The sequence below is a fragment of the Ascaphus truei genome, chromosome 1, assembly GCF_040206685.1.
Source record: "Ascaphus truei isolate aAscTru1 chromosome 1, aAscTru1.hap1, whole genome shotgun sequence".
Classification (NCBI taxonomy): Eukaryota; Metazoa; Chordata; class Amphibia; order Anura; family Ascaphidae; genus Ascaphus; species Ascaphus truei.
This window is the reverse complement of record NC_134483.1, coordinates 133,089,735-133,109,838: the sequence shown is the minus strand read 5'-3', so window position 1 is coordinate 133,109,838 and position 20,104 is coordinate 133,089,735. Positions and strand designations below refer to the sequence as shown.

At 41.2% G+C, this 20,104-nt stretch overlaps 1 protein-coding gene across 3 annotated transcripts in view; it reads right to left on the bottom strand.

Moving 5' to 3' along the window:
* ADAMTSL1 (ADAMTS like 1) overlaps window positions 1-20,104 on the bottom strand; it is a 943,111-nt gene that overhangs the window by 10,918 nt on the left and 912,089 nt on the right. For all 3 annotated transcript variants that reach the window (XM_075594935.1, XM_075594947.1, XM_075594940.1), the window contains 3 exons: window positions 10,495-10,707; window positions 8,025-8,205; window positions 324-531 (listed from right to left, as the gene is read on the bottom strand). In XM_075594935.1, the coding sequence (XP_075451050.1) occupies window positions 324-531; window positions 8,025-8,205; window positions 10,495-10,707 (602 nt within the window). The remainder of the gene's footprint in view (window positions 1-323; window positions 532-8,024; window positions 8,206-10,494; window positions 10,708-20,104) is intronic.

Genomic DNA, 20,104 nt, shown 5'->3' with positions numbered 1-20,104 from the left:
GCTGGCCCGAGGATCCTTCTGCGCATGTGCCGAGGCCCGTGACCGTTTCTGTGGCATGACGTCACTTCCGTCACACGTTTTTGTTACAACGAATGACATTTTCCCCACCAAAACTCGGTAGGTGCCTGCAAAGAAGTTTCACTTTTTAAAAAAAATGACTTTTCCTTTTCTTTTCTCCACATGTATTTTTGTTCTATGGTCACGGCTTGTTTAAGTATTCTGAGTCTTTTCTTTTATAGTGATAAAAAGTCTGTTCAAGAAACAAGTTCACACCATCACTTTGCAATACACTTCTTTACCCCATCACACACGCTTCTTCTTACCTGCCCCCAAGAGGATATGGTCCACTCCACGCACAGCTGTCTACTGCAGCTCTGGCTGTCAACCGGACGTTTTGCAGACAAGGTGCAGATGTCATTTGACACAGGCACAGAAAGACCTACAGCTGTCCATTTTTGACAAGTCACACGACGGGTCTGGACACCACCACCGCAGCTCTGTGAACAAGGCGACCAGGATGTCACCATCCACCTACAAAGTATTAAAAAGACAAGTTGTGTGCAAATTGTGTTTACGGTACTGATTCTCTCTATTTTGCAAAGCCTTGGCACATGCTTAAGTGAATAGGTCCTAACCCCTTCAATGCTAGAAGGGCCAGTGACATATTTCATTGCAATTTTGTAACTGGCCCATCTTGCACTGAAAGCACTAAGGTGGATTAAGACTTTTCACCGTTTTGTGAATCTGATCCTACGTGCCTTACAAGTTGTGCTTGTTCTCAGTTTGGATTTAAATTGTCTATTGTGAACCAATATCAGACAGTCATTCCTCCAGTGAAAGTGGTTTGTTTTTATTCTGCACTTAGACATGTCCCTTTTCTAGCACCCCATGATGTGCAGAGTAATTGGAATGGTACAATTATACTGTACAGGCACAATAAATGGCAATGCAATTTACAGTACGTAAACAATCAAATAAAAACAGTCAAAGGAAATAGGTATTGTAAGGTCGCGCTTATAGTCCCGGTGACGGCGACGCGACTTTGCATCAAAACAAATGTATTGAATCCATCGCATACGCCTATAGTAGTTGGGATCACTGGAAGTCAATCGAACATAAGCGCAACCTAAAACACCTTTTATAGGACTGGCAGTATACAAGTTTCAAACCACTTTGTCAGAAAATGACGTGTTTAGAAGGTCTAAAATTATACACAGTAGTACATTGTGGAGGTTGCATACGTGGATCTCAGTTGTTGCTAGAAGTTGTTTGGAAAAGTTTGAAAAAATAAAAATGCATGGAGCACTGCAACTTTAAAGGGAATAACAAGGTTGTGCCGAGTTCACCTAGAAAGAATGGAACCATTGGATTAAATTATAATGAGACTTCAAGCCCACTTCATAGCCAACACCCAATAGTTGACAGCTGTAGCAAGGAAGTCTTATGAATGTAACACGTAGAAATACAGTTTGCGATGGATCAACACGTGTAAGTTAGATATTGGGGTGAAGTTAAATTATAAGGCATAATTACTTGTCAATAAACTAAAGTTGTTACCTTCTATAATCCCACACGATTTGAGGCTTTTCCTGTTGGCTAGAAATGCATGTACTACAGCATATGGTTGTGTACAACTATAAACCACAGTGTTTAAGTTGAAATCAATACAGGCTCGAGTGCTTTTCTCGTATTTTTCCCTTAAACACTGGCAATGCAGCCGTTCACTTGAAGAGGTACAGTATCATCCTGTTAGATTTATGGTTGAATTAAAGTTCAGTATTAATTAGGTGAGCCCTACAAGACCAAAGAGTTTACGGATGTCATGCTTTGTGCAAGAGTCTGGAAAAAAAAATATTAACTGCTTCAGTGAATGCAACACAACTAGTTTAGAAAAGGTTATTGCTTTATTAAAATATAAATACATTTTAAAGTAAATTGAATCTGCCAATATAAGTACCTCAGAGAAAGCATACAGGATAATACCAGTAAGTGTATTGGTGTAATGAAAGAAGCCGATGGACCACAAAGCAAAACAAATTAATGGAGGGGATATAGGTAAAATCCTGACTTGAAAAGGTAAGTCTCTCGTCTAATTTTGTAATAGAGAAATAGTAGGTATTTGGATATTTGCAGTGGAAATGGGCTACTCTTGGAGTGGTATGGGAGAGAGGTAATATAAGCGCCCCAATCAAGCCCTAAAGTTCTCCTCACTAGAACATTTAGAAACTTTAATCTACAACAGTTTCTGGATGACCTTACCAACTGCCCTTGGCACAGAATTGATTTAATTCCCGACCCTGATTCTGCGCTCGACTATTTCTAATCCAAGTTCTTAAAACTCTGTCATACCCATGCTCCGCTACGCAGAATAAGGGTACGGGGGGCCCACCTTCCATGGGTTACAACTTACCTTATAGACCTCTACCAGTTCAGGGATGCCTTGTGGAAAAGCTACAAAGTAACTGGCACTACCAAGGCTCTCAATCACTACAGATGCCTGCGGAACATGTGCACAAAGCAAACAAGGCCTGCAAAAGCACAATATTACTCTGACAATCTCCACCAGAATACATCAAACCCAGCTAACTTCTGGAAGGTTATCAACAATATATTCCAGCCTTGTAACCATCAACAACCAAGTAATATCACTAAGGAGGAAATTACTCTGACAAACCCCACTGACATTGCAAATGCATTCAATGATTACTTTGTGGGGTGTATCCACCACGCCCCCCCTTGAAAATCTTGCGGCCCCTAGGGGGGCACGCCCCCAGTTTGCGCACCCCTGGTTTATAGCATATGCCAATAAATATTTTTTTTACTTTTAACCCACTGCAAATTTCTATCCACAAACGCTCTACATTTTCCTCAATTCCTACATTAACATCTTCCCTTACAAAAGGGTTTTAGATCCGGTTTAACATATAAACATACTCCACCTCCTCTTCTATTTGCTCGGACCCTCTGAAAAAGGAAATAACCCTCTTAATTAGCGGCCCAGTCATGAGTTTCATCCCACCATGTTTTAGAAATGCCTATGATATCATATTGCTCCCATTCTAGCTATTATTTCAAGCTCCCCCATTTTAATTGCAAGGCTTCTTGCATTAGCAAGCATGCACTTAAGTTTGCTACCAGTCTGTGCTATTGTTAGCTCATCCACCCCTGTCTTTCTACTCCCATTGATTTTAGTCTTTAGCTTCTTACTAGTATTATCTGTATTTAGTATGGGTACCTCCATGCTTGCTAAACTCCCCCTTCTCCCACTCCACCCCCATGACCAATAGCTATGTCCCCCATTCCTATCTATTCTGTCCAGTGGTTTCCAACTTCAGTCCTCAAGGCACACTTACAGTGCAGCTATCCTCTCATTAGCACAGGTGGCCCAATCATTTTTGACTGAACCACCTGTGCTCAAGCAGGGATATACTGTACTTAAAACCTGCACTGTTAGTGTCCTTTGAGGACTGAATTGGGGAACCCCTGTCTAGTCCATTATCAATTGCTTGTCCCCCCCCATCCCCCCTCTTTCCTGGTTTAAACTTTCCTCCTACCTTTTTAACATCCTCCCACCTAGCACAGAAAATCCCTCTTCGTTGAGGTGAAATTCATCCCTACAATAAAGATAGACCTCTCAGAAAAGGACTCCTAGCGCTCTAAAAAGCCGAACCTTCCTCCCTTCTCACTTTCGTAGCCATGCATTAACCTCCCTAAGCTCCAACTACCTTCTTGGGGTAGCGCATGGCGCTGGTTGTATTTCTGAAAATACTACCTTGGAGGTCCTTTCCCTAAGCTTCAGGCCTAGATCACTGAAATAATTTTTTAGGACCCTCCATCTTTATTTTTTTTCATTAGTGCCAAAGTTTAGCAAGATCGCTGGGTCATTCCCAGCCCCCTCACAAGTTCTGTTTATGCGGTTACGGCAACAGATTTCCCTCTCTACCCTCCTAATGATTTAGTCCCCTACAGTACATCCACAAAATACCTAGGTCTCTGAGTATCCCGAGTCCCCTCTGTGCTGGAGGGACTATTCCCCTGGCTGCTAAAGGAATCCATCTCCCCCGCCTTGCTATTTCTGCCCTAACTCCTCAAATATCTTCATTCAATCTGGCAAATCTATTGGGATGGATCAGCTCAGAACTGACCTGCCTCTTCCTCTTCCCCTGCTAACTGTTACCCAGGTACTTACCTCTTCCTGGTCCTCACTCACAGCTCCACCCTCTGCACCACTAGTCTAAGCCAGCGAGCACTAAACGCCTTTCAAGATTGTCAATGTCCCATAATGTTGCAAATTGCCTCTTCAGATCAGCAATCTGAGACTCCAAAGAGACCACCTACTCACACTTTCCAGAGGTACGCTCCCTAGAACAGCTGCTCCAAGTGCACATACATGTGGCAAGATGTGCATTGAGTGGCATTCTCAATCCTGCTCATTATAGCAACTATGGAGTATTAAGTGCTAATTAAGAATGTAGTTCTCTCATCTATCTACCTTGTTTAAAACCTTCTTTGTTTGAACTCCTGTTTGGTTATAACGCCACACTTAATCCAACTGCACTTGAACCAACAAATCTGCAATTCAGTCACACGGTTCAGTGCTCGCAGGCAAATTAATTAACTCAGGTAAACTGTGCAGGCACATTTTTAAATTAATAAGATAGAAAGTGAATTGGAGCTTACATGGAGACTGCCTGAGGAGAAAGGAAGTGCTAAGTTTGCTTGTTTACTGGATCACTGCAGGTGATCAAAATGTGAAGAACAGTGAGTTTCAGGCCATTCTGGAACTGAAGGGGGTTTGGATGTTTAAAGCTGTGTAAAGTTATCTGTAGTTTATAGGTCCATGGATTGCATTGACTAATATTTTTTTTTTCTTGAATGATGGGTCAAGTCAGGACATGATCGCTACGACTTCTTTGAAAGTGGTGAAGAAAGAGGACCTTCTCTCAGAAGTGGTCCTGTATGTAGCGTTAAAATGCTAATGAACTGGAGAGCAACAGACACCGAGGAAACACCCGTACTGAAAATGTTTTTAAAAAATGCCACCCCTTGTTATGACACATAGATGAATACTTTTGGCATTGGAGGGATAACAGAAGAGCGGAGCCATTTATCATTATTGTATGTGTGTTGCTCTGACAACCCTCATCACACACACACAGCAGGGTCACTGGCAAGAGAAAGGACCTCCTGGCTTTTAATGTGGATTTGTGGTTTACACCCATCACTCTCAAAGCCCAAAGTGCACGGAAATCAACATCTGCAAAGTTTTGTATGAAAACATACATTTCAGCAATGTCAGCTTATACAGAGCAGAAGGCTTGCTTATACAGAGCAGAAGGCTTGCTTATACCTCAGGAAGGGGATAAAGGTGAATAAATTATTTCTGTCGAAATGTTCCTGTCAGCACGTCAAATGGCTGATATTAACGAGAGGAGCCTGTGTGTTTTCTATATAAATAGAGTACATTAGGTTTCTCATGGTTCTCATCTGTTCCCTATAACAACGCAGCTGGTAGAGCAGAAATGTGTGCACGAGATAAATAGGTAGAAATAGAACCACAAGGCAGTAATAAAAAAATTAAAAATGTCCTTACTGCTTTTGAATCCCCAGGCAATCAAAGGAGTAACTGGGATATCAAGTCATACTGTATGTCCATAAAGGAAGGGAAAAAAGCGCACAACGCTCATAGTGATGTATGTATTTAAAGTGCCAATCAAAAAACAGATAGGTACTGTAATGTGTGTACATCAAGGTAGTGATTTAAAGCATTGCATGTAACTTAGACATGGATCTATTACACCGGAACAAACGACCGAAACAGGCACCGCTGGAACTCCACCCAAATTTGTTAGAAGATTATCCGACACTACAGGGCGACCAGCACCTCACAGAGGAGCATTGTATTCCCGTCACGGTTAGTCTCAGGTGATCCCTGATGAAGTAGTCTGCGTACTACAAAACACGTAAGATATTGGACATTTTTATTACTTATATTGCTTTGCCATATTGTCCTGCCTACACCACTGTTTTGCGGCTCACTACTGGCTCCCTGACAACTCTGTACGGCCACTGACCGGGGCGCTGTACAGTGAAGTCATTAGCCGCAGTGTGTTCAGGCTGCTAGGCATATTTGTTCTCACTAGTTTGCCAATTCCCCATTCATGCTGACAGCGTGACGGAGTGATCCTCTGACTGAGCCCGCTTGATCACGTGAGTGTGACACTTTGTGTCAGAGTCGGAGGTTACTGTCACTGCGATTGCTGTGCATGGGGCATGTGGCACTTTTTTTATCTTGAGATCCGTTTCCCCACTTTTGACCGGAATCTGCCCGCTGATCACCTGAGACAGGAGAGGTCTCTCCCGAGACCAACTGTGATGGCAATACAACGCTCCTCTGTGCGATGCTGGTCGCCCTGCAGTGTCGGATGATCTTTAACAAATTCGGATGGAGATCCAGCGGTGCCTGTTTCGGTCGTTTGTTCCGGTGTAGTAGACCCATGTCTAAGTTACATGAAATGCTTTAAATCACTACCTTGATGTACGCACATTACCTATCTGTTTTTTGATTGGCACTTTTAATACATACTGTACACATTTCACTATGAGCGCTGTGCGCTGTTTTTTCTTCTTTTTTCCCCAGCTTTTGAGAGGTGTTGAGCCATCTCTTTTCAACAGCAGCAGACCAACTCATCTATATACATTCAAGGACATGTTTATTCATACAGTACCCTTACGATATGATATCACTTTTGCACTTTCATAACTGGACTTCAGATATTTGATATATCACTATGTTGTTAATCACAGCACGAATTATTTATTGTGTTTTTCACTGTGAATTATCATACAATTGTTGCGCAATTCATTTTTTCATTTTCATACTGTATGTCCAGCAGAGGAGAAATGTAACAATGATCAGGCCCCCATTTCATATGCTGTGAAACTACTTCCCAGTCCAATCAATTGAATGGAGTTACCAATTTCTCCAACACAGGGAAGCCGCTTCACAGCATATTGAAAAGGGGCCTCAGATGGATCCACAGCCCAACGCTGCTGATTCATTTAGGACACATTTTGTATGGTATAATAAGACATGCCTCACATAGCTAAAGAACATAACAACTTAATTTCTATGTGCTATCAGAGAAAGGCAATTTTAATGGACATTGTTTAACCTAACTCGCATTCAGGAACACATACCTCCCCCCCAAAAACATGCAGTAATATGAGGTTGTGTCGAGTATGACTATGTGGTGTGAATCATATTCAAATTTGTTGATTTTAAAAACGGAGACTAAAAGATGTTGTAGCCTTTCAATAGTTAATTAATTTTGAGCCTCAATCCCTCTTTGCATGCGTCCTTTCCAAATACAGAAATGATTACTGCTTGGAAGTATTTTGCTTTATATGTTTATTGTGGTTTAGAAAGCAGTAGGGAAGGGTTTGGAAGGCTGTAAATTCATACAGGTTCCCAGGATCACTAAATCTGTTGAGCATCTGGACTGTATCTGTCTAAATCAGAGGTAGTCAACTCCAGTCCTCAAGAGCCACCAACAGGTCAGGTTTTCAGGATATCCCTGCTTCAGCACAGGTGGTGCAGTCTTCAACTGAGCAACTGACTGAAGCAGGGATATCCTGAAAATCCGACCTATTGGTAGCTCTAGAGGACTGGAGTTGGCTACCCCTGGCCTATATGCTGCTCTATTATAAGCCAGGATGTATAGATAAAAAACAAATAACAAATGTATGGGGGGTTTTCTTTGAAAGTCACACCCTTTATAGTACAATGTAGTAATGTGTTGCTGATCAAGGTTGATCTCTTCAAGAATCCAAGTTATTATATTTTAGTTGGATTAAAACGTTTTCTTTCCAGTGAAAAGAACTGTAATGCAGCAGTATTCTTCACAGAATAATAGCGCTCTATGTAGACTAAGATACTTCCATTCTGCAGGGCTCTACTAACAGGAACCTCATACACTGACTGTATTGAAGAATAAATAGATCGTATTGAGCATAATACAAACCTTGGTGGGCAGTCTCTTCTGTGACATGCAACAGGCATTATGGGTGGCTTGGGCTTCTCAAGACAATACGACATATTGACCACTTCTTTGTCCAGTACACAACTCAGCTTTGGCTGTTGGATTCCTCGGTTGCCGCATGATGCTGAACACGGCACAAAACCATCCAGTGACCACTGGTACTCTGTTGGCATGCAAGGGTAAGGGCACACACATCACAAGAGATACAGGATATCAATCACCTACCAGCAGTAACTCAGATGGACAGTTTCCGGAGTAAATCGCCACATTTGCAAAGCTAGAAGAATATGGAAATCGCACACACTATTTATTTTTAGGTGTGTGCAGTGACTATTGAAGTGGTAATGCACACAAGGTGCATGCAACTGGAACTGGAGAACAGCAACACAACTGTTAAAATGCTTCGTTTTCTACCATTTATATTAGAAAAATGCGGTACCTTGACATGGATGCATAGGCTACAAAGAGCAGAAGTCATGTATATACCAGCATTACGGATATGATCAGTATAAGCAGTGATAAATAAATATGGCCTTTGTAGCTGGGGCTTTGCAAAACAGCAAATGGCAAACCAACTATCCCAATGCCCTCAGACTTCTAGCTAGCATGTAAAACGTTGGTATCCAGAGCATCTCAATGCCAGCATTATTTTTACTTTAAATTGTTCTGGAGAATAAAATCTAAAGCAGCGGATGGTTTATTATTAATCCATTGAGTGCCAATGGGAATGGCTCCTCTGGCACTGGACGGGTTAAGTGGTGGCTTTAAATAAAAGCCCATGGTTCAGGGGACACCTGTAACACATTGCTGCACAATAAACTGAAGGCCTTAAGGTAGCAAAGGTGTTCATAAATATGTGTCTGGTATTTTTCCTTTTGATTATATATAGATTTATTATTATTTTTTATTTTAAACATAGAAGGCACTCATACTGTAGGACTTCCCCAATGTTTTGTGCTGAAATAATTTATGTTCGATTTTTAGTTACTTAAAGGATTTTATTATTTCATAAAAGCCCACTTTTATTTCAGCTACGGGGCTTTATTACAAACCTACTGTATTTTAGAACTATACAGTAAGAACACTCTGTCTATAGAATAGAATTAAACATAACGCTAAGGCCCTTATTGTGTAAGGTGTGATAGCACACATGACGTGCTATTGCATGGAAAGCCCAATTAACGTCAATGAGACTTTATGTGATAGCACGTTATCTGCACTATCACACCTTACAGAATAAGCCCCTATGTGTTTTCATACTTTGGTTATGAATTTGCTACAGAACAAAATATGCTATAATTACTAAGGACTACTGTATGTACGCACTAAGGCAATTTTGGAGCAAAATTGAGGCAACTTGTGTAAAATTCATTTTGCACCTCTATGGAACAATGTATTAAGGTCTTTGTTCCAATGTTTGCCCCATGTGCACCATTTTCCGATTTGGGAAATATCAAAAGGAGGAGTTACACAGCATACAGATTGTAATGAGGTGTATTCAATTGTGCGCCTTTTTGGGTCATAAAATCATCCACGTTTAACGTGGCATAACTTTCTGGCTTCTAAAAATCTGCCCAACATGTAAGAAACTGTTTCATACATTTGATGGATCTGTGCTCTAAACCAGGGGTGTGCAAACTGGGCGGGGGCGATACTTTTCAGGGGGGGCGCAGCATTTACAGAGGTCCCGCGGTGTGAGCGCGAGGCCTCTGTAAACTTACTGACCCGCCTTCAGTCATGTGTCTCTGTGACAACGCAACGTCAAATAACCCCGTTGCCATGGAGACGTGACATCAAGTGATGCCGTGGGTCACGTGACGTCATGACCCCACAGCATCATTTGACGCAACATTAGAGGTGGGGGGGGGGGGGCTCGACCGAGGAGGAGAGCAGGCGGGGGGGGGGCACAGCGCAGGGATTGGTGCAATGCGTCAAAATACACTTTCTCTGCTCCAGCATTGCCTTAGTACACAGCAAAGCTATACAATAGGGTAATGTTATATCTCAACATTCCCTCTCGCAAGCTATGGATTATCTGCGAATAAAAATAATTTTACAAAGTGCTACAGCTCAATGTATTTCTATCAATAGTAAGGTTTTTAAATAAACCACAATGGGGAAGCGGTACCTATGAAGAGTTACATTGAACGGAACGGTCAACCAATATAATCATGCTCACTATTACTGGGATTTAAAGCACTACATAAGCATACACATAGCACCCTCCTTCCTCCCCCACCCAGAGCAAAAAGAGCCTTCTGGTCACACATCTTATTAATACAACACCACCAGGACTGCAACATCAATGGTGAAGGGTAAATATAGAAACAGATTAAAACATTTCCCAATCCCCCCATCCCTCCCAAGTCTGCCCATAGACAGGTTACTTGTTCAGAAGCTAAGCAAGACTGGAAACCAACCCTAAAGTTGGGAACATAATGCTTATATTTACCTTGAAGTGACAAAGAAGCTCTTTGTATAAGTGATCCAGCCGGGTTCTGAATAACACAGCTATATTCTCCCTGGTGATCCTTGCTCAGATTAGTCAGTCGAAGAACCTGACCGCTTTCCAACACCTCATGCCTCTGCCCCACTTGAGTGCCCATAGGTTGACTGCCATGAAACCAGGTGATTTGGGGAGTTAAGTCACCATTCACTGGACATCCTGGCAGAGAAATAAAATGCATTCACTTAGAAGAAGCTGGATTACTAATAGGATTGAACTTTCTCATGCAAAACTTTCTTTTCCCCCATTTTCTCTAAATTTTTCCAGAATAAGTTACTGACCATCTTCATTTGTTTCTTAAAACATTGTTATAAATCCATAATGGTTTAAACATGTTTGTTATGTGATAATAAATGCAAAATTTTATAAGCTTCCCAGTTGTAACTGAAGTAGCAGTTACTTTCCATGCAAATGAAAATGCTGCAGCACACCTAATGCGGAGAATGAGTACATCGCTACAGCCCATTGAAGAATTCGAATACATTATTACTAGAGCCAACATCCCCTGCCAACCGTTACTATCAGTTCTTAAATTTTTCCTTATACAATACAACGTCTCCAGTGCCACCCAAACACCTCTATAAATACTGACAAGGTGTGTGGTGACCTAATGGTTGTTATAAAGTTTGTGAAAGCAATAAGGATGGACACCAGACAAAATCAAATTTCAGATCCAACAAGGGTGTGTGAACAAAAGCCAGTTGAAAGGCACATTTTGCTAAGGTACTGTATGCTCGCTTTGCAGGAATGTGCGAAAGATGTGGAATCGGACGTGTGCAGTGATTCTGTATTTCACTACATACTGCGGAATAACCAATTGTTGCAAAGCCTCTAGCAGCAAAGTGTATGTTCTCCCCTAAACCTTTTGTACAGTATGGCTATATTAAAATCAACATCCATGTGTTACCTACAGTATGTAGGATTTAGAGACTACAGAAGGAGCCATAGACACTCCTCTAATCCACCTTAAATTGACTTTTTGTGAGAATGCCAGACAATGCACTGCAGTACGTAACATACAATCAGGGTGACTGTAGTTTCTCTCTACATATAAATACCTCAAACACAGCGTAATTTCCACTTACATCAGCATATTGGTTTCTTGAGAATAAACAATTTTCGCACAACCAAGTGTGCTATAAAACAGATCTGTATTTCCCTTTTTTTCTAAACGTTTGGCTATTTGGCCATTTTATGCCTTTTCATCTCCAGTACTGGACTGTGTACACATAAGGAAGGTGAAGGCCTGGTGTCGCTTACATCAGTCCCATGCCATTGGGCGTTAGCAAAACTCAAAGGCTGCTTGGGGAAACAGATTATTTAGGAGTGTTGCCTGACTAACTTGAGCTCTGGCAGTTATTGGCCTCTCTTCTGAACCAGTTAACAAATAGAGCACAATTCCAGCTCCTCTGGGGTCCTGAATTGATCTTATGCCAGGGTGTGACTGGCAGGTGTGTGTAATTCATATCAAGCTAATTTTGTTTTAATTTTTTTAAATGAAGAAAAGAAGAAACACATACTCATGTCATTGTCCAAAAATATATGATGTGAAATGTCATCCTTCAAAACATGATTTCTCATCAGACTGGACCTAAACAGAGCATGTTGATGCATTTGTAGCAGAACGTTACATTACATTAAATGATTAAAATGCATACATTTTACATATAGGATGCTGAATAAGGTCAGCCTTGCCCATTGTATTGAGAAAATGTTTTGGTAGAGCAGTCATTGATCTCAAGGACTGGGGTTGGATTTCCCCCTAGAAATTCAAATGCTATGGTACATGATTATTATGAATATCTATAATATATCTATAATATATCATTTACAAAAAAATTATAAAGAAAATAGGAATAGAAATAGCCCCCCAAATGCTTGCCAGGTCCAACATATTGATATCATTCAAAATATTAAATGGTGTTGAGAGAATAACTAAGGGACTGTTATTCACAAATCCACATACTGTAATACAAGGACCAGGAGACACACAATGCAACTATCACATGACACATAAAACAAATAAAAGGAAGCCCTTTCTCTCGGTGCACAGTCAACACTTTCAACCTTTCAGGGTCTCCTAGACATCCCCCTCCCAGCCATAGTTCCTTTCTCTGTCCACCGGGTGTGCTGCTGTTTTCTGTCTGCTCGGGGGTTCCTCTATCTGCCTGTCTCCTCTTGTTGCCCCTGGCCTCTGTCCTTATAGTTTCCTATTTCCTGTGCTCAATTGCCTTTGTTTGTATCCAGACTCCCTCTGCCCTGATCTGTTTATGTTCCTGTTTTAAGTCCTGTTCATATTAAAGATCCTTGCTATTGAACTAGATTGCCCCTGTCTATTTCCTGCTAGCAAGTCCCAGTCCTGTCCCTGCTCCCTAATCTCAGTTTCTGCTCCCCTGCCCTGCTCCTGCCTTCCTGTTGCCGACCCTGCCTGTGACCACGACGATACTGCTTGCTGCCCGCCACTGAACCCTGCTTGTGGCCCCAACAATCCTTGCCTGCTCCCCGCTGTTCTGGCCACTGAGGTCCTACCCACTCCAGGAGTCTCCCCTTGACACAACCTGGAGGTTTGACACCAAATAGCATGAATAGATTTAAAAGGGAACAAGATCTATTAATGGATGGACACTACTTGCCACTGTTAAAGACAGGGTACTGGGCTTAATGAACTAATTGGTCTGACCCAATACTAGCAGTTCTTATGTTCTTGTTTGGTGCCTGCAAATCTTAGTAACAACCAACCGAAAAGTCTTTCCTCAAGCTGGGAATTTTGGTATTGGATTTTGGATGAGGTTTGAGGACTAGAAGTTCAGACAGCTATCATCAATGGAAGGCAACAATTGTTTAATCTGTTTTCCAAGTAAAATAATATTTAAAATGTGAGCAGACATACTATGTATGTATTTTTAATTATTTTGTACATAGGGACGCAGACAGCTTTCCCGAGGCCCAGGACCACAGTTTCCACTAACTCGGCGGTATGGCATTTTCCTACCGAACGGTATCGGACTTCCAATAGGCTGATATCACGATATTCAGGAACAGCTAACACAAACGTCAGACCATGAGGTAGGTCATGCCAAACCATTCGATATGGCAGTGATTTTAACGAACCTACCTGAATAGGTCCCAGAGAGTGGTAGCTGAAATGCACATTCTCCTTGTGCATTTGTGTGTAAAAATATATAAAACACTCTCTCTCTCTCCACAAATACCACTTCTTATCATGTCACTATTTTCTTCTATTTAATAAAACATATCTGGAATTAGAATATGCTGGTAGCTAGATTTCTAAAAATGTTTCTTTTTTTCCTCGTTAAATCATTTCTGTAAATGTTGCTAGCCTTGTAAACCATGCCACAGAAACAAATACAAACATTTCAAATTGTCACTGCTAAAAGTTCCTCTGCTTTCCAAAATAATTCTTACAAGTTCAAAATTAGAGCAAGGGTTCTTTCTATACGAACGCTGAAGTGTGAGTTGCACTGGTCACTGCAGCTGAGTTAATCTGGCTAGTATATACAAATCTATTATACTGAGGTCATCATTGTATTGTATTGTATTGTATGTATGTCTTTATTTATATAGCGCCATAAATATACATAGCGCTTCACAGTAGTAATACATGTTGTAATCATATAAATAACAAATAATATAAATAACAGGTCATGGGAATAAGTGCTTCAGACATAAGAGTAACATTAAGGAAGAGGAGTCCCTGCTCCGAGGAGCTTACAATCTAATTGGTAGGTAGGAGAACGTATAGAGACAGTAGGAGGGAATTCTAGTAAGTGCGTCTGCAGGCGGCTAAGCTTTATGTATCATGTGTCCAGGATTATCCACAGTGCTATTCATATGCTTCTTTAAGCAAATGTGTCTTAAGGTGGGTCTTAAAGGTGGATAGAGAGGGTGCTAGTCGGGTATTGAGGGGAAGGGCATTCCAGAGGTGCGGAGCAGTCAGTGAGAAAGGTTTAAGGCGGGATCTTATATGATCACATCTGCAAACTTTAGACAAACCATCTAAGTTAAGCCTTGAGCACACCAGGTAGAAAATTTATTTAGCTACAGGATGGGCACTTTCACTTTTTGCCTTTAGGCTGCGACCCCGCTAGCGCTGAGCGGGCGGCGATTACTTACATATATAGATATATACAAGTCCCCGCTCAAGCTTCCAAGTACATACATTCAAAGAGTTCACCACCAATACATCAAAGTGCAGATGGTTGACTGTGTTTGTAAATGGATTTATTGTTTTTTCTCATAGTAAAATATTATTTGTATTTACTGTAAATATTCTACTTGAAATACACTAATTGATTATATCTATCATCTTCTATACACATTTTCCCCCGTATATTACTATGGGGCCAATGCTATAAGTGTTCATACAAAAAAACGGTGGTACATTTAATCCGCCAGTTTTTTGTGTGTTGCTATCACGGTATTCAGAAAGCTTTGATTACCTGTGATAGCAAAATTTCCAAAACAGGTGAGTAGCCGGCGACGTGATGATCGTCTCTCCCAAAAGGCCAAATCCGGCGATTTCTTTCAGCTGCAGAGAGAGCTGCTCAGAGAGAGCCGCCTCTCCCTGCGCAAATCTCATCCGAAATTAATGTTTAAAAAAAAAAAAATGTATTACTAGTGTAGATGAGCAGGGGATCTCCGGAGCAGAACCGCGTTGATTTTAGGTCCGGGGACCCCCTGCTTCCCGAGACACAGGCCCTGTTATTGGGTGCCGGTATATACTATGCATGTTATTCCCACGTGAATGAATAGTGAATTGGTACCCTAAAGCTCAGCGCTGTGACCATTAATTTTGTGATTACAATGTAAGTGATAATAAATCTACTTGTGATTAGATATTAGCTGCCATGGGGTCCCTGCCTAACAAATAACTCACAAATTCGTTTAACAGACAATAATACAAAAAGATAGTCACCCGGCGCTAGAAGTGACAACAATACCCCAGTCCAATGATATGTCCATACAGATTGGGAAAATTCTCTTAATGTTCCAATTGAAAACGAAGTGGTGGTTCAGTTGCTAGCTGGTGCTTCAAAATTCCTCCTGCAGTATACAGGCATACCCCGCATTAACGTACGCAATGGGACCGGAGCATGTATGTAAAGCGAAAATGTACTTAAAGTGAAGCACTATCTTTTTTCCCACTTATCGATGCATTTACTGTACTGCAATCGTCATATACGTGCATAACTGATATAAATAACGCATGTGTAACAGGCTCTATAGTCTCCCCGCTTGCGCACAGCTTCGGTACAGGTAGGGAGCCGATATTGCTGTTCAGGACGTGCTGACAGGCGCATGCGTGAGCTGCCGTTTGCCTATTGGGCGATATGTACTTACTCGCGAGTGTACTTAAAGTGTGTGTCCTTAAACCGGGGTGTATGCCTGTATTGTGTAATTTGTAAAACCATTGCAAAATTTCATATGCAGGTACAGTATTTGTATGGAGATAACGTTTACAAAAAATTATAGGCAAGTTTGTACTGGAGTGTCACAAATATTTGCCCAGAATTTTACAAAAGAAACTCAAATGACTCATAGGTGTAAAAAAAAAAAAAAAAAAAAAAAAAACTGCAGTGGAGTTAGGGAAATGATTTTTTGGCACAATGGTTTGCTGATGTGTACTGTATAAGGCATTGTTCAACATGACCTCAAATCAACACGGTTCTGCTCTGGAGACCTCCTGCTCATCTACACTAGTATTACATTTTATATTACACAGCTGATACCCACAATAACCATTAAAAACACAACAACACTAATGGGGACCACCTGAGGACACCCAGACACCCGCAGGGACCACCTAAGGGCCCCCAGACACCTGCGGGTACCACCCGATGGCCCCCAGACACCCACGGGGACCACCTGAGAGCCCCCAGACACTAGCGGGGACCACCTGAGGACACCCGCAGCCTCTGGTATCAATCATGTGGGGGTAGAGGAGATAGGTATTAGTGTTTATTGTGGTTAGCGGGGGTTAGTGAAGGGGGTATTGGGCCCTTGGTGGGTAGCGGGAGGGGTTAACCCCTTCATTGCCTTAGCGGTTAGCCACTTAGTTAATGAAGTTGTCTGTAAATGTATTTTTATTGCATGGGATTCTCCAGTGCTGATATTAATAGGTATCTGCTCCGGAGACTCCAGGCATCAATCCGATGCAGGAAAAAAAAGCATTTTTTTCTAAGTGCTGTATCGCTGCCCCTCAGCAGCTTCTCACTAGCCTAACGTCACTTTTCCTGGCGTGAGGATTTTGGGAGAAACTTGCCATTCTAGTACCGCAATATGATAGGATATCGAGATAACCTAATCGCGGCTACTAGAATTGCACGAGTTTCAGAACCTGACGATAAGTGGCTCACCCAGCGATTTTATTATGACGGCTGAAAATGTTGGCGATTTATACCTTTATCGCCCACTTATCGAGGCTTACTGAATAGCAGTAGGCATTTTGGCCGATAAGTGCTCGATAAGTGGCTTATCGACGCTTATAGCATAGGCCCCTATACCGTATCTCTATATAATTAGCACTTTTATGTATTATTGTTTATAATACAGTATATATCTGCTAACTTTCTATGTTCCCAACTAGGGATGTGCAAAATATACACAAAAACGGACGGACAGATTTAGCCTCATTTTGTGAAAAAGTTGCAAACTTTGCAAAAAAAGAAATTACAGGTTCATATCACTCTGATGTGCAAGCCACAGTTGGTATTTGACCCGGTTTAAAAAAATATATTAAAAAAAGTCATACAAATTTGGCTAAAAATAGTGCCATTTTCACAACATTCAAAAATGTTCAGGAAAAAATTAATGTCCTTTTTTTTAATAAAAAACTGTACGGTTAAAACAGATCCATGACAAACCTCCTACTCTACGTTTAATCAAATACTGGTTTGTTTTTAGCAAAATAATGAAGCAAAAATGTGCTTTGGGATATTGTGTAAATCACCCTGTTACATATTGTGTATCTATTGTGTATCTATTGTGTATCAATTCATTCATGCACAGATGTTTGTAACGAGAACATTCTTTTTGCGCCTACAAAGGCACCGATCATTTCTATAAAGCTCAGAGTTTCCTTGACATGGAGAAGCAGCTTGACTGTATATTGAATGGAGGCATAAATGTCTTGCATTGGGTAAAGAAATACTTGTACTTGGCATGACAATAAGACTCAGATACCTAATAGAGCAGCATTCCGGCACTGGAAGGGCATGTGTTGCATCTCATTTGCCTTACAGACCTCTATAACAGGGTTTCTCATCTTCAGTCCTCAAGTCCCCCCCAACAGGTCAGGTTTTTTGGATATATCAGCTTCAGCACAAGTGGCTGTATGTGTCAGCTTTCGACTGAGCCACTGATTGAGCCACCTGTGCCGAAGCTGGGATATTCTGAAAACCTGACCTGTTGACGGGTCTTGAGGACAGGAGTTGAGAACCCCTGCTCTACAACATGCAAGGTTATATCAGGCACTCTTTATTTCCCATTGCAGGCAATTCAGCCAGGGGAAATTCCTACTAATACAATAGTTTAATAAGAATAGTTGGCAACCTTTTGAGACGTGAATGCCAATGGTGATGCGTTTGGATAGCAAACATGACTCAACAACAATGGTACAGTCATGTTATGTGGGATTCTGCCCATCTGATAAGAAGCAAATGGGTAAATCACTAGCTGAGCTGCTGTTATATATACTAATGGGCAATTTTGTTTGCTTTTGAAGCTTATTTGTTACAGTTTATAAAGAGCATGCCCTTGGGTTTAAGATTAAAAGTGCCATACAAAAAGATAAAGTGTAGCCACATTTGCTATGGAACACTATATCTTTTCTAGAGCACTCTAAAAAGGAAGATACATTAGCCAATTACTGTATGCTTCATTCAATAGTACTAAAGACATGGGGGGGAAAAACAGAGTGATGCTGTGTTTGATTGGAGGCAAGGAAAATCCTTTTAGGCAATTGGATTCTTCAGACACCATTTCAATAAGGCATACAGTAAAAGCGCTCTACAAGGTAACGCTGCAGAGCCACTTTTGAGGTTCCATCTTTTCTGTAGCACATAAAAATACCACTTGTGAGCACATTCATATCACTCAGACAGGTCTGCAACCCTGCCTTTCCCCATTATCTCACAGCAAATAATGCAAAGTAAACACTGCAGCCAGGGATTCTGGGTAATGACATGCAAATGAACACTCACAGTGTGTCACTTTTTGCTTCTTATCCATTTTAACATGGAGCCCTATAAACTTGTGTCTGCCGTAATACACAGCTTTTCAGCACAGCCTGGGATAAAGTGCATAGCCAGTAAACCTGCTCACAGACAGCTATTTCCACCTTTTGGGTCTCATCGGTGTGCGAATGGTTACTGGCTGTGCAACGGGAAGCTGGGACTGGTTACAACCAGGCACAAAGTACAGTAAGTTATGATGAGTAAACAAAGTGACAAAAACCCGTCACCGTATTGTGTACAGCAAATACAAATACCCCTCATGAACACATCCACATATATTCTTTAAAAAGCAGAGGGAATTGTAATTGTACTTTGTGACATTTCTTTTGGTTTGCAAAACTACACATTCCTATCTTTATCATACTTTGACCCCTGGATGTACATAAGTGGTAAACAAACAAAAAGACTCCTAAAAATGAAACAATCAATAAAAGTGGCCCATGTGTCAACCTCCTAGGTTTCTTAGGTTTCCTATAAGTAATGCAGACTGGTTTCCCAGGGTGTCTTAAGCTGCCTCAGATACTGTAATGTTTTTTTTGCAGTAGACTACTGTAAGGGGCTAATTTATAAGCCCTCAAGCGACATACTGCGCTGCAGTCATCTTAAAACATCCATTCAGCTCAATGAGAGTTGTTTTCAGAGCTTGTTGAATATGCTTCAGAGGTTATTGATTAAGCCCCCGTACGTAGAAAACTGGCAAACCTATATCAGTGATTAGCAACTGGTGTGTCGCAGCACATCTGGGTGTCACACAAACTCTGTATCAGCATGTTGTAGACATTTTTGCCTCCTGCATCCCAGAGTCCCACGGGACTCTACAGTGGCCTGCTTGGAGAAACCATTGGAGCTGGCTTTCTAAAACAGCTTCAGCTGTGGCATGGCCTATGTGTGCCCCCCTATAATGTGCGTCTGGGGGTCTCTTTGTCCCGTATAATGTGTATCTGTGTGAGTCTGTCTCTCTTTAAGTATGTGTTTCTGTGTGTCTCAGTGTTCTTTTATGTATGTGGATGTCAGTATAACTTAGTGTTCCTGCTTTTACATTGCTTTTGTTGGAAGGTTATTTATCAATGTCTGCTAGCTACAAACTGAGGCATTTTTGGTGCAAAACACAAAATCAGATGGATCCAAATGAAAATGAATACATCTGGCATTTTTTCACATTTAGCATCCAGGAGACTTTGATAAAGCCCACAACACTTAACTGCAAATGTGAAAGTAACATAGCCTGCAGTATATCTGATGCTATAAATGTACTGTACATTGTGTATGTTTGCATTACTTTCATTATAAATTAACATTTT